This window comes from Folsomia candida, unplaced genomic scaffold, assembly GCF_002217175.1.
Source record: "Folsomia candida strain VU population unplaced genomic scaffold, ASM221717v1 Fcan01_Sc045, whole genome shotgun sequence".
In the NCBI taxonomy this organism is placed as follows: domain Eukaryota; kingdom Metazoa; phylum Arthropoda; class Collembola; order Entomobryomorpha; family Isotomidae; genus Folsomia; species Folsomia candida.
This window is the reverse complement of record NW_019091237.1, coordinates 318,525-333,896: the sequence shown is the minus strand read 5'-3', so window position 1 is coordinate 333,896 and position 15,372 is coordinate 318,525. Positions and strand designations below refer to the sequence as shown.

At 36.9% G+C, this 15,372-nt stretch overlaps 3 protein-coding genes and 1 pseudogene across 4 annotated transcripts; 1 reads left to right on the top strand and 3 right to left on the bottom strand.

Moving 5' to 3' along the window:
• Window positions 1-1,463: 1,463 nt before the first annotated feature.
• LOC110861744 lies at window positions 1,464-2,510 on the bottom strand. The gene is made up of 4 exons (XM_022110867.2): window positions 2,360-2,510; window positions 2,001-2,239; window positions 1,691-1,878; window positions 1,464-1,597 (listed from the first exon to the last, which is right to left on the bottom strand). Exons 2-4 carry the CDS (start codon window positions 2,228-2,230, stop codon window positions 1,530-1,532), a joined length of 486 nt encoding a protein of 161 aa, XP_021966559.1. The 5' UTR covers window positions 2,231-2,239; window positions 2,360-2,510; the 3' UTR covers window positions 1,464-1,529.
• A 4,368-nt stretch (window positions 2,511-6,878) lies between these two features.
• LOC118433261 lies at window positions 6,879-7,999 on the bottom strand. The gene is made up of 2 exons (XM_035845011.1): window positions 7,639-7,999; window positions 6,879-7,572 (listed from the first exon to the last, which is right to left on the bottom strand). The coding sequence occupies exons 1-2, from the start codon at window positions 7,855-7,857 to the stop codon at window positions 7,282-7,284; spliced, it is 510 nt and encodes a 169-aa protein (XP_035700904.1). The 5' UTR covers window positions 7,858-7,999; the 3' UTR covers window positions 6,879-7,281.
• LOC110861843 lies at window positions 7,764-9,784 on the bottom strand. 2 transcript variants are annotated; one of them, XM_035845010.1, is made up of 6 exons: window positions 9,514-9,784; window positions 9,208-9,372; window positions 8,933-9,148; window positions 8,692-8,847; window positions 8,351-8,620; window positions 8,156-8,283 (listed from the first exon to the last, which is right to left on the bottom strand). In XM_035845010.1, the coding sequence occupies exons 1-6, from the start codon at window positions 9,667-9,669 to the stop codon at window positions 8,197-8,199; spliced, it is 1,050 nt and encodes a 349-aa protein (XP_035700903.1). In that variant the 5' UTR covers window positions 9,670-9,784; the 3' UTR covers window positions 8,156-8,196. The 2 variants fall into 2 exon arrangements, with proteins under 2 accessions (XP_035700902.1, XP_035700903.1); XM_035845009.1 differs by having other exon boundaries at window positions 7,764-8,620.
• Window positions 9,785-13,485: 3,701 nt separating this feature from the next.
• On the top strand, window positions 13,486-15,152 carry LOC110861743 (annotated as a pseudogene).
• Window positions 15,153-15,372: the final 220 nt, after the last annotated feature.

Sequence of the window (15,372 nt, the reverse complement as noted above, 5' to 3'; positions counted from 1 at the left end):
ATGCCGTAACAAAAGGTGACATGAAGGAGGCGATGCTGCGTCGATGCGTCGTTAATCCGCTCTTTAATTGCAGAGGGGAGAGAAGAAGGGGTAAATTGTGTAATGAAGATGATTATGAATCAGTTTTAATGGGGAATTAACACAACACGGTGGTCGCCTCATCAGAATGACTTCAATTTCTCGAGTACCGTGTCGCATTTCGTGTCAATTTGTACATAAACTTGGATCCATATAATTTAATATTTAACCCAAACCACCACGTGAAATGGAAGGTGAACACAATTACAGCGGATCGATTTGACCAGGATAAACCTTGATTTTTTGGGGGGGAGGGGGGACACGTTACTAGCTGGTCGACGCTTGAACGTCGCGTCGTGTGTGACTGACTGTGGTCACAACTGGTCATAAACATGATCGCTTTTCTGTTCAATTTTGAAATTCGGCAAGAATTTGTTGTCCAACTTTTTGAAAAATACTTTCCCTTTTCTGCTAATCTCAAACTTTACCCATGTCAAATATTGACCTCCTTATATCCACCCACTTTCCATACTTGCAGACAAATAATGAATGAAAACGTGGTACATACACGTATAATGTAAATATGTAAAGTGCGAAATGTGCAGTTCCAAATGCTATACCATTGCCAATTATTTGCATAATTATTTGCATTGTGTAATGAAATCGAGTCAGTCATGTGTGACTGACACATACGAACAAAGTCGGTTTCATGCAAAACTGCATGAGTTGAATCATGCTCACCAAATAACATCTTCTGTTTGGTTATTATTCCTGCAAAAATGTGCAGAATTGAGTACATACTTATTTCGCAAGTATTAAATAAGTGAGCAAAGATAAAGAAGCCAAGACTTGTGGTCGACCGACGAGATGGATGGACGAGTAAGTGACGAGATTTGCAAAACTGCGATTCGAATTTGCATCCACGTGATCATCACCTCTTCTTTATCACCGCACGTTGTTCTTGAGCTGACCAGACACACAATAACGCCACGCTGAATGTAGATAAGAAGAAAGGAAAATGAATTACGTAACAAGAAAGAAAGAATGTTTTTGATTCTTGAGAATGGAATCCATGCGATGAACGATTCCGATCAGGAATGAGTGGTCAGCAAGGCGTGAAACATTGTGGCGTCGAGTTTTTCTCAATATTTATATTCACACGTAACATATTAAAAACATTGAAAATTGTACATTTTATAAAAATGGATCAATTTGTTCACATGATCCACAAAATGTGATCCATGAGGTATTCTGTGGACCAAGAAAACTACCAAAATAGACCCTTTTATAAACAAAAATCGGCCATAAAACTGGTACAAAATCAGCCAAAAACAAGAGCAAGAAAGGAAAATGGGTATGTAACCAGAAAGTAAAATGTTTGAATCCATGCAATGAACGATGCTAATCAGGAATGAGTGGTCAACAAGCCGTGAAACATTGTCGCGTCAGTTTTTCAACTTTCTGTTTATTTTTATTCCTGTATAATCTTTATAAAAATGATTTTTACTCATTTAAAATGCAAATCTTAATCGATCAGGTTGCATATTGATCCACTTTTGGATTCTTTCCATCTTCTCATCTATGGAACAGAAGAAAAATAATTAAAATATAATTTTTCTTTGCAAAAAAGTGGTACAAAATCAGCCAAAAATAAAAAAAAAACCACACCCACCCAGTGAAAACTCCTCCACCACTGGGGCACGATATTCTTCTTCCTCCTCCTCACCACCATTCCCATTCTGCGATGCAGACGGCATGTTGAATACGGCCGAGTCCACCGAGGATATCGTCCCCTCCGAGGGGGAAGAATCGTCCGACGTCCACGTCACCACCTCCTCTGTCGGCGTCACATCCTCTTTCCTACCATTTCGAAAGATAATTATTACGACGAGGTAAAGTAAAATTAACCATCTCGTATTTGCGAGGTCTAATTTATTGAAACTTGATAAGTTTCCAGGAGACCATGCATGATGATAACCTACCCTTCGATCCCTACAGCGACGGAAGAGGGATTTGAAGACCAATAAGAAGCCGGTCGGGACGAGGAAGAAGTCGTGCGACGTGACCACGAAGACGACGACGACGAAGAAGATGAAGTAATTTCCTCTTCTGAAAGGTCCTCTTTTGAAAATATGGCGATTACCGGAGGGTCGATGGGGAGCACCTCATCATCTCCAGAGAAGACCAAATCTCCTTGATTAGTCCACTTCATGGTGTAATCCTATTTGAATATCAAATATGAAAATTTGTCCAAATGAGGTCAAAAGATTTGGAAATTTATAATTAATTAACTCGTCTCTTGACTGGCTAGCTATTTAATATAAAATTAACAGTACTCTACCTTGACTAGAATTATGCTGGATCGTGATAATATTAGTAAATAAGAAATATTTGTAGAGAACTTCAAGATATAATGTTTTTAGAATTAAACGGCGATTCTGACAAAAAATTGCATTTTATTTTTCAGCAATCCGGCCGCCGCTGTCTGCACTCCGCCAGTTGTCTCGCCACCCCGAATTTTGATAACCGAATTCCACCAGAGATGAGGACGATTTACTAATTAATGACTAATTTATGACGAAAAGTTAAATATGATGATAAGCATGGGAGAAATAATGCATTCTTCGAATCTATGCAAGTATTACCACGTGCTTCTCTGGGATGAGAAAAACATGTGGAAGTCCGTATAATTTGAGAGTAATAATTAATTAGTAACAATTACATAATTAATGACAATAATTATATGCGTTTGAATTTCGAAATGTTTACAAATTTATTTTCCACATTGGCAAATTTATTAAATTAACTGTTGCTCGATCTGTTTCATGCTGAAGTGTAATGTGCAAATCGTCTCAAAAATTCGTACGGAATCCAAGTCTGACAAAGGTTTAAGACATGCTTATTACTTAATTAGTGATATGTAAATGATTAATTGTTTGTTAATCATTTGTCAATTTCGAAATGTTACAAATTAATTTCATTAACAAATCTATTTAATGCAAAAGTTAATGTAAAACGGTGTAGAAAACCAGTGTGGAGTCAAAGTCTTACAAATTCTCGAAAAAGTGAGCAAAACCATGAAATCGCTGATTATTCGGTCTCACAATTATTTCACGTTTTAAATACTTGAATAAATCAGAACAATGTCCAACATCGGGAATTATTTGCATCAATTTAATATGACAATGTCGCAAACTTTGGCGTAACAAAGTGATAAATTTATTAGGCAAGGTCGTCGTCGTCGAGTTTAATAATTAAAACTGCTAAAATTTTGACAACTTATTTAGTTCACTTGATCTGACCGTCGCAATAAATAAATCAATCTTTTGCAAAGATTTATTTATTATGGAATGACGGAAAACGGAGTACAAGGTAACAAACATGGCGTCATGCGACGCCACAGAAATGAAGTCTTTACACGCATAAATCCTCCTCAGAAATATTTTGTGCAGGCACAACGAGCTCAATTAATTACGAATAAATAGAACCCTCGGTGGACATGGGACTCTAATTTGCATAATACACTTCATTAATTGCGAATCTAATGTGTCAAAATACACCACATTTTTCAAGGGTTTGAATTTCCAGAGTTGTCACACCCACAAAAATACGAAAATCTACACCGAGAAGGCAGCAGTCAGTCTAAAATACAAATACGGGTTTAGTGAAGAAATTGACTTTTTATTCCTGTAAAATGCATTGTTTTCGCGATTGTTTGTACTTAAATAAAGTATTTTAACAGGGATAAAAAGTTGCCAAAATTTCCGTCTTAAGCGCATTCAATTCACTTTTTACTCATGATTTGTTCAGTTAATTAAAAGCTTGGAGGAGGACCAACACGGGTATAATACGGGCAGAAGGACCCCTCTCCGATCGGGGAATGTGATACGTCAAAATTTCGGGTTTTTCATGCTGATCAAGAATATATAAATTTTTTGACCGGCAAATGTATATTAAGGTCACAAAAAAAGGTCAAAGGTCAAAATTTTTTATTGCATTTTTGGACGTTTCAGGGCATTCTAAAACTTTGTCTCACTTTTCCCCATGGTGCGAATTTTTTTTGGGGTGACATGAGATTTCTAGTTTTTGTTGTCGAATGTCGAATGTCTATCATTTTTCTGCAAAGTGTAAAATTTTTGGGGCACTATGAGATTTGGGGCTAAGTGGATCATTGATTATCGTAATTTTGCCCAATATTGGGGTATTGTTCGTTTTTAAGCGAGCGAAGCGAGCAGGTTAGGTTAGATATACTAGGTACGCGGAAAGCGTTGCTATTCCAGCTAGCAATCCTAGCTAGCAGTCCTAGCTAGCAGTCCTAGCTAGCAAACCTAGCTAGAAGTCCTAGCTAGCAGTTCTACCTAGCAATCCTAGCTAGCAGTCCTAGCTAGCAGTCCTAGCTAGCAGTCCTAGCTAGCAATCCTAGCTAGCAGTCCTAGCTAGCAATCCTAGCTAGCAGTCCTAGCTAGCAGTCCTAGCTAGCAATCCTAGCTAGACACTAGAAATCTCATGTCACCCCAAAAAAATTCGCACCATGGGGAAAAGTGAGACAAAGTTTTAGAATGCCCTGAAACGTCCAAAAATGCAATAAAAAATTTTGACCTTTGACCTTTTTTTGTGACCTTAATATACATTTGCCGGTCAAAAAATTTATATATTCTTGATCAGCATGAAAAACCCGACATTTTGACGTATCACATTCCCCGATCGGAGAGGGGTCCTTCTGGCCTTATTGTTCCCCAACACGATGTTGTTATCTCATTTTCGTCTCAAATTCTCAAAATCTCAAATTCCCCGTCTCAAAATTCCCATCTCAAAAATCCCCGTCTCAAACCCAATCCATTCATACGCGTCACTGATTCTCACATTTTTCCCTGCTCACTCGTTCCGTGGCCAAAATCACTCTCGACGAATCAGCCCTGAATCTTGCTTACTTTGCGAAGAACTTTTTCTCTCTCGGATTATTTAACTAATTAATTGATCAGTTAAATTAAACACTTAATCCCATCTGGACATGGACCACGACCACGACATTGTTATTTGATTATCAAATTTCGTGTCGCCAAAATAAAGTTTTTGAGACGGAAATTTAGAGAATAAAATTGTGAGACGAAATTAATTGGGATAAAAATATCAATTGGACATTAATTTTACTGATGGGACACTTATAATTAAGCCAATTTCTGCACAAGTTAAGCACGATGGTTAACACAATTAATATGAGTAATGCAAGGAATGAATGAATCCTGCGTGAAAGATCGGTTTCTGATCGTCTCCAATTTTCTTACTTGATTTTTTAACGGATGTGTTAAATTCATTCCAGTATTTCCATTAAATTTGCATGAAAAATTGTTTATTTTTTTCAGATGTGCAAATTTTAGGTGTTATATTATGCAAAACTTTATTACGATGGGGTCCAGAATTTCAAAATAAATTCCCAATGCAGAGAATTGATTATGTAAGAATGTAGCGATTTTGGTGATTCCTCATCCAGTCCTACATTCAAGGAAGCAGCTTATTAATTTACATATTAAGGCACGCATGTCCTCCTCCGAAATATTTTGTGCAGTGACGTTAAGATTCATAAATTACGAATAAAAACTGTTGCACATTTCTTAAAGTCAAGTTTAGTGGGTTGACGATGGTCGATTGGAATTGTGAACTTGACACCATTTTTGACTTGGGCGCAGTGATTTCTGTTAGCGTGGCAGCGATATTTGGTGCCAAGGAATAGGACGTAGCACTGTCGTCGTCCATTAATTTTATTGTTGACCATGCAGTGATATGTTTAAACTGATTATTAGAGGAGCAGCAGTTGACGACAATAATGACGACCACGTGACACGCAAAGGTCACCCCACGCCATGACACCATCAATCATACTATTACCAGAATAAAAACCGTGGATTACTTCATTTTGCGTAAATTGGTTCTACGTTTTTTGCTTGTGACTTGAAATTAATTAATTGATTGGTTATCGGTGTCTCTCTTGCTAATTATTACTCAAACCCAGTGGTCACGGAAGCCGTCTGGGGACGTTAACATGTAGGTTAAGGGAAGAATGGTTAATATAAGGTGGGAATATGATAAATAGGGACATCAAACAACCGTAGGGACATTGTCCCCTCAAGCTTCCGCAGCCACTGCTGAAAACAATGTGCAAATTCTTTCAAATTTTGAACATTGCAACGAGAAAAAATTGTGTTATAATTTGCGGTTAAAACTTGACCAAAGTCTCCCACGTGTAAGCCCACGTTTCGCGTATGCACCACATTTTAACAATGCCGTAGGGACATCATTCCATTGTAGGACAGGGGAGGGACGGGTTTGTATAACCTGAGGACACCGACCAACCGTGGGGACAATGTCCCTCCGGCCCCTCAAGCTTCCGCGGTCACTGGTGTGCACTACGGAAAGTGAGAGGTTAGCTAAATACGCGAGGAAATAACAATGCCCAAATATTTTACGACGCTGATAACGCGATCATTTCCACGATACGAGCCAATCCTCGAGATCGATCTGAGATTCGAAAAAGTGCAACGACGAGAAACAATGAATCACGATCTAATTTTGCTTTTTGCATGCGTATGAAATTGGTGGAGGAAATCAATCATGCATTTCATTTAGCGTTGTGCATCTTAATTTAAATCGTTTGACAGTACGCAAGGGTAAATTAGGCGCTATTTTACTCACGAGGAATGGAAGTCTCCCAGCGTATGCTCTAGGATTTTGGACAAACGAGCATCAATCGATAATAAATTTGATTAGTATGAAATTTGCGATGCATGTATCTCCATAGTCCCATGTTTATAAAGAGACCAGAAATTTTGCAATGATTGCAAGTCCGTTTAATAATTGTTTAATAATTCTTTGTGATGTATGAAACTATAACGAAATTTGTATAATTGGTCAAAACTAGAATTAATAAAAAATTTGTAAATCAACAATTTAATTTCCAAACACAACAAGACAAAGCATGTCAAGAAGGAATACATAAGTTTAGAAATTCACTACTTTTTATAAAGTATTACATTTATACATATAAAATCTGGACCATTGAGTCAAAAAGATACGAAAAAATTGTAACAAAATCAATTCTTTCTCCGTAATTGATGAAAAATTTGTAAAAAAGATTATTGACAATTTGAAATATGCAAATCATACAATAAATAAATAATTATAAAAAAAGAATCATGTGTCGAGTCGACTCCTTCCATTTCCAAAAATCCTTGTCCATAAAAAAGCAGTCCATCAATTTCCGTTAATTTAATTTGAAGAAACTTGCTCCGTCGGGGTTTCCGATGATTCTCGAGCCTTGTCGATCCACGGGTTGTGAACATTTGGGAACATTCTTGCAATTTCGCCTGCTCTTGCAACAAGCGAGCCTGATGCCAAAGTTGCTTCAGTCGGGAGGTCCAGACGCCGCAAAGTTTTGCATACTTGAAATCCTGCATCGCCATCTTCTCCATGTCCTCCGAGGGGCAAAAATGCATGGCAGATATCATCATCTTCGTTGTCATTAAATCTCACACGAAAACGTCGATCGTCCTCTCCCAACTTTAAGAATACAAGGGAAGGAAAATGCTTGACATATGAGACGTCATTAACCCCATCAAAAGTCACCTTAATTGGAAACGTTTTGTCTTGAGCGTCCCAAGGTTCCTTGGCCACGTGGAGTTTTTTGAGCGCAGGAAAAACTGGTAGGTTAAGAATCGTGTTGCTCTCAACACAATTTCCAATCCTAATCTTCAAAGAGGTCAAAGTCTGTGCATGATTACGAAGGAGTCGTTCAAATTCGAGGTATTCTGGCTCTTTCCAGTCTTCAAATTTCCCAATATTCATTTTTTCTAAGGGTTTCTCCAATTTGTTCAGAAACTCGAGCCCTTTCGGAGTAATATTTCGCTGAATGGTAATCTCTTCCAAGTTCTCGAATGGTTCAGCTTGGTCATAAAATATCTCCAAAAGTGCGAAGAAATTGCACTTAAGAACGAGCACGCGTACATCCTTGACAGCAGAAAGGAATTGGCTCAACCATGGGGTCAGGGAAGAACAGTCCAGAACTGCGTCCACTGGAGTGCCCGACGTCCATCGAGAGGACGAACGTTTTCAAGTTGGTGAACTGAATACTCTTCGGAAATGTATCCACTCGTCCAGATGCTTCATTCTGAACCCAAGTCCAGCCTAACTCGAAACTTTGAATAGTTTGGGTTGGGCACATTTCCAAAATTCTGATTTGTTCATCGTAATCTGATTTTGATGCAATCGTTCCTGAAAAATCTAACGATGTGACGTTGTGCTTTTTCAATCCGAGAAATTTGTGGAAATCTGCGATAACTTTTTCCCCCTGAGCGGGACGGATCTCTTCATTCGAGCCGATACAAGGAATGATAATTCGCCAGTGGGGGATTGGGTTGTCCTGCATTTCGTAATTGTAGCGGAACAGCTTTGTGGAATCGTCCAATTTCTTGTGACCGAGGGAAAAGTCAAAGTTTACGATGCCCTTCTTCTCGATGAGGCGGAGAGCTTCTTGGTTCCAAACTTTTGAGAGGAAACGCACATTTTTCACGTCATTGAATGGTAGATATGACAAAATGCGAGACACCACCTGACGAATTATAAAATCATTATTCATTACATTGACCAAGATTCATTAGTGACCAGTTAACTATAATTTACCAAGTCGTCCAAATATGGAACGAAGCCTGCTTCTTTCTTCTCCTCGACACGTTCTAAAGTCATGTCAGCATCGGTTCCTTTCTCGCTCATTTTTTCCTTCTGCCTCCTATGCTCAAGCACTCTCCTCCAGAACGGATCAAAGTCGTATTCTCTCCGCTAATACAAAAATAGTGCAAAAATTACAAACCCGGCAACAAAAAAATTATTATTGAACCGTAACGTAATAATAATAATAATATACTTGGAACAATAAGACAAGACGATGAGTACTCTGGAATGCATCCAATTCCAATTTAGCCCAGCCAGGCATCTCGTCATCGTTATCAGGAAACCGGAATCTCCGTTTCCAATTTTCCACTTCTGCCCGAGTCGCTTCAACCCCCAAGGATAAATAATCCCCAAATTTCAGCTCTGTCCTCCCCTTAATTTCGATATCGTTCACTGAAACGACCTCCCTCTGAGAAAGACGAAATTATTTAAACAATTTCCACAAAATAACCTTCATTTCTCTCTTACCCCTGATAACAATGGTGACACCCAGTACTTATTTTCTGCGCAAATGATCTCACAAACTGGCAAGTTTCCGCCCGTCGTAATCTTCAGTTTTCCCTTCATGGGACGTTTCCAGAGAAGAAATTCGCCATCTTCTTCCCGACTTGTGAAAGTCTCTCCAATCGTAAACTGCAGAAAAATAATACCAACTCAAATTATCATATTTTAGATTTCAGATGAAATTAAACATATTTTATGACAGTCTTCCATCCTTTCATTATTGATAACAATGTTTGTATTAACATACTTAAGTATTTAAAACATATGTACCTTTTGACCTTCAATATTTGGCAGAATTGCGAACGGCTTCCACGACTTCCCTCCGATTTGTCGAATAAAACTTGGTAACTCGCCAAATCTACACCAGGTACAGCACGGCACGCCTTTTATCGTCCTCATTAGCAGTTGACCATCGAAATGTGCCATTATCGAGCAATTAATTTATTGTTAAGCAAATAAAAACTTTTTACTTAATTTTTTGTTGAAATTTGAAAACTGTAAACACAACTCGCCAACGAAGATGGAAGAAGACAACGCACGCTGGCTTACATTTGATACTTGCGGGTGGAAAAATGTGTCTCAAATTAGCTCAAAATTTGTCTCATTTTCTTACAGCCAAGGCTTTCTATTTAATTAGTGTTGAATCTAATTAATTATCTAATTAAATAGAGTGTTTAAACTAATTATTAATTACTAATTAACCTACTACCGGAGCTAATTTTAATTAATAATTAAGTTGAAAATCACCAATTACTGGCCAATGTTCAAATGGATTAGCTAATTAATTAACAACCTGAGTTTAATCATTAATTACCAATTAATTAGAGGAAATATTTCCCTTCTAATTATCAATTATCCTATGCCCTTTCTCCTCACATCACAATTATAGATGTACCTATTCAAAAATTGTCATTCAAAAGTCGTCATCCAAATTTCTCACTGAAGATTTCATTCACATTCCGTCATTTTCGCTCAAATTCACTTCACTTCACTTCACTTCATCTGACTTCATTTCTTACTTCACTCCATGTATTAAGCATAGGATGAAAAATGAAATTAGTGAGAAATCTTTCATTCACAGTCATTCATCTGAAATGACGGAATCCTTCACTAATTTTCACTCAAATCACGGGAAATTCATTTTCATTCACCATCATAATCCCTCAAATGAACGAAGTGAACAGGTATGTGTACATATGCATTTATCTACATACTTGCTTACGCATTACGCATTAATAATAACCACATAAATATGTGCAATTCAAGGTTTTGTAGCATCAAAAATTAGCTCTGCATTAACATATCAAAAGTTACATTTATCATAAACCCCGTGAAATGTTATATTATAATGTGTCCGTAAACCCTATGAAATTTATGCCATTTTAGAAATTTGCATTAAACTATTTATAGTGAAGAGTGGTAGAGTTTTTAACGTAGACCCGGTGACTCATTGCCTGTGACGTCGAAGTTCTAAAAAGCACAGCACATTTTTACTAATTTCTGAGGAGGAGATCTTGCGAGGTTGATAATAACAGATCTTGATGCCCTTTGGATATGTGGTAGTGTCCCATGAGTGTACTAAAACCCTGAAGTGGTTTGACCCCATGGCCACATTTACGCCCGCCACACCCACTAAAAACTGCCCAAAAAACGCTTTCCATCCAGTTTTCACTCACTCAAATCCACGCTAAAAATCCTATTTTACTCGGATTTTGAAATTTCTTTCACCATTACACTCCCAGATAGTTGCTTTCTTCAATCCAATATCAAACTCATTTTTTTCGAAATTTTTAGTATTTTTAAAATTTAAAATTCTGAACGAGCATTGTTGTAGTAATCAACAACGCAAATTATGTATGCGAAATGATCATCAGCAAAATTGAGTTTGATCACATATCCAAAGGGCATCAAGATCTGTTATTATCAACTTCGCAAGCTCCCCTCCTCAGTGCTGGGAATTTACTTTACAATTCTATGAAGTCATTCTGTGACGCATCAACGAGATATCCTTTAGACCCTTACATAAATATTTTCAGAACAGGGTTGCTCATTAACTAATTAAAAATCTGCTCAAACCAGTGTTTAAAGTGGTTTTTACCAAGTGGTATATACTGGTATTTACCGGTATATATAGATGGAGGAAATCAATCATGCATTTCATTTAGCATTCCGCATCTTAATTTAAACCGTTTGATAGTGCGCAAGGGTAAATTAGTCGCTATTTTACTCACGAGGAATGAAAGTTTCCTAAATTTGATTAGTATGAAATTTGCAAAGGACAAGATCTCCCAATGGGCACGTTTGCTCGAGATTTTTGCATCCCAAGAGGAGAAAACGTGTAGAAAATTGGAAAGGGGTAAAATTTATTGACTTTATATAGGACACCATTTCTCTTCTTCGGATGCAAATATCTCGGGCAAACGTATCCATTGGGAGATCGTGTCTGTCGCAAATTTCATACTAATCAAATTTCTGATCGATTGACACTAATTTGCTCAAAATCGGTGAATACGTTGGAAGACCACCGTTGTTAGAAAATCAGTAAAACAATTGAAACTTCACTACTTCAATCCGAAAATGCATTTACTTTACTACACTTTTATTTTTACTTCCCATTTTTCTCCTCGTCCCAAAATTAATTATTGTCAATTCTAGCCACATAGACCTGAAATGTACATCAGAATATTTTTATGAGACTAATTTCTATAATAGATTTTGACACATTTTTGGCGTAATTATGTATTTTAATTAATACTTTTTGGTTTAGAAAAAATATTTATTACATATTTTCGACTTTGTAAGGAGCATATTTTATTTGTGTGCACATAAGTTTTTGCTGGATTAATTGATTTTCATAAAGAATGACGAGCTGCAACTCTATACCAGAAAATCTTACCTTTTATCCGCAGTGTTACATTTTTACTGAACATAAAGTTAGACAATTTAGTAGTATATGAGACCCATGATCTCTCAGCAAAAACGGGGTCGTGCACAGAGGACGTCGCACAAATGTGCAAAAAGCGTCAATCACAGGTAGCGTGTGATAAAAGGATGAGGACATGAATACCATGTGACATGTGTATATAGACCACATGACATACATATACATATACATATAGATGTATATATATGTACATATATATATATGTATGCATATATACAAATATATATATATATCATGAAAATATTAATGATAATAATAATAATATAATAATAATAAATAATAACAATATAAACAAATAATATTTAATATGTTACATCTCTTTTATAGCAAAGCTCATCCCCGTCGAAGAATAAGGAACTTGAAGCCCTTCCCCTGCCACCAGTCCCATTAGCTGCACAACCCGATCAAAGTAGATGACCGGATTTGGTAAAAGCGACGGAAGTCGATACCAGGGATGAATAGCAAATGACCGCAGTGACACATTTTGTAATTTATAAATATCACTCAAATTTTTGAGACAACGAAATAAAAAATTGGGAAAATGTAAACGCTTCTGAAAATAATTTGAGAAACAGCAAGACGATGTTGTGACTGCGAGAGATTTTGTGGTTTCGGGGTCAATGACCGACAGGAAAAACTCGACCTCATCTGCTCCAACAGTAAATTTTCTATATTTGCTTTTTTCCAAAAGGTCAAATAATTGCTTATTATTGAGGGATTTCACGTCAAGTTTTGTAACTACTTAACTGCGTTAGGTTTGGAAGTTAGAAGTCTTAGATTTGTATGTTAATGAGTGGTGGTATTACACTGCAAAAGGATTTCAGCAACTGAAGATGATGATGTGAACATGATTTAAAGAATATTCTTTTAATATTCTTGAAAATATTATATAAATTTTATTAACATAAACATTGATAACTTTGAAATACACTTCGTTGGCTTGGGGAGTAGAGGAAAACCCCGATGTTGGTGGGTTGGGAAAATCTTTACTTGATCCGGATAGGCGTCCTAGATCACCATTCGTCCCCTTACAAGATTTTTGTAAATAACTGTAATTTGCAAATCCTACGGTATTTCTCGTGGCGTCCAAATCTATAGAAACACCAGCGTAGCCGTTAGTGATTGAAGAATCCTGGTGCGTAACAAATTCTGGAATTTGCAGTCACTGGAGTCCCTGCCGGCAGAAGAAAGAGACTTGGACTTGTCACCCTAAATAAGCGTCCTAAACGTAAAAGATCAAGTCCTATCGAATAATAATTATTTATTGTGGGGGGTATAAGTTTTAAAGAGTTGACAAGATGGACATGCACTCAGAGCCCCCGTTCATGAAGGAAGATGACCGAGATGAAGGGGAAAGCTCATCCCCGTCAAAGAACAAGGAACTCGAAGCCCTTCCCCTGCTTAAAGGTAAATATTACGCATTTGCATTCCTAAAGTCATTCTCTAAGCAGTACCACCAACTATTTGTGCATGCAATTTATGTAGCAGTATCATTAATATTAAATAACTGTTTTTATATTGCGGTTTAGATGCGGCGAAGTCGGAAAGGGAGGTGCTTTTTGTACAAAAACTTCGCCAGGATTGTGTCCTGTTTGATTTTGTGACTGACCCGAATTCCGACCTCAAATGTAAAGAAGTTAAGGGATGCGCACTCCAAGAAATGGTGGAATACATTACAACCCAGGAAGGCGTCATCACAGAATTTATTTATCCAGAAGCAGTCAGCATGGTAAATATCTATCTCAGAATTTATTGACGTATGTAATATTGCACTAATTAGAGGAGAAATCACTGTTTCGAATTCTGCAGTAATCGACAAGCACTCGGTGCATATTGTATTCTTAATATATAATTTTTGCATAATAGTGCAGAAAATTTTTTTGCGTTTTATTCTGTAGAGACGGTATGTATGTGCATAGATAATTTTGCATAATACTTTTCTATACCAATCGCTCTGTAAAAAATTGGGTCAAAAGTAAGCCGTTCAATTATTATGTTGCGTTTTAACGAGTTTTACAATTTTTGCAATAGTTTGCCGCTAACGTGTTTTTGTTCTCATCGTCAAGTCCAAACGGGACAGATTTTGAACCGGAAAAGGATGAAACAACGGTATAATTACATTGATGCTCATGACGTAAATTTATGATTACGGTAATGGCTTTAATTTTCAAGTTTTCTTTTCAGTTTGAAGCAGCTTGGCCGCAATTGCAACCCGTCTATGATTTCTTTTTGAAGTATTTAGGTTTCCATTCCGTTAGAATTATGCTCAATAATATTTGTAATGGTATTAAATATCACTTATTGTTCTAGGTTTCTGGACTCCCCTAACTTTCAACCTAGTATAGCCGAGAAATATATAGATAAGGAGTTTGTGTCACAGCCAAGTACTTTCAAAAAATTAAATTTCATACGGTTTGGTTGGTTTAAAATTCATCCGCTACCTTATGTACATGTGTATCTATCTGGTTATTTATGTGTAGTTACTGAATTTATATAACGCTGAAGATTCAAGAGAACGAGAATCTGTCATATTAATTCATCACAAGATTTATGGACAATTCCTTAATATCCGAAGATACATCCGGTACTGATGCAATTTTATTTATTTTGTACCAAATAAATTAAGCTGCGAGAAAAATTACTAACAGAAATCCATTTCAGACAGCAGGTTTATAACATCTTCCATCACTTCATTTACGAAACTGAACGTCACATCGCAGAAATGTAAGTAATACAAGGCTGGTTAGTATTATCAGTATAGTATTAAGTTTCATTTTCGCAAATTAATTTTTAATTTTACAGCATCATCAACTGATTAGCTCTACCGTTGAGAGAGGAGCACCTTGCTTCTCTTTTTGACGTGCTGCTACCATTGCACAAAATGAATTGTCTCTCGGTGTACCACCCTCAACTGGCATTTTGTGTCGTCCAGTATGTCGAAAAGGATCCTTCATTGGATAGGTGATAAAGGAATTATTCAAATTTTGGGTAAGCTTCAATAGTAATTTGCAACACAAAAATCTCCAGTGTGCAGGTTACATTTAGCCTAAGTCAGCCAAGCGTGTCCGAATTTACCCGAGTACTACTATTATTAACCTACCCCTGTGGTGGGGGTGGCAAATATTTGTAAATCATTCATAATATTTCTATTGGTTGGCACCAATTTTTTTAAGCACTTACAAATC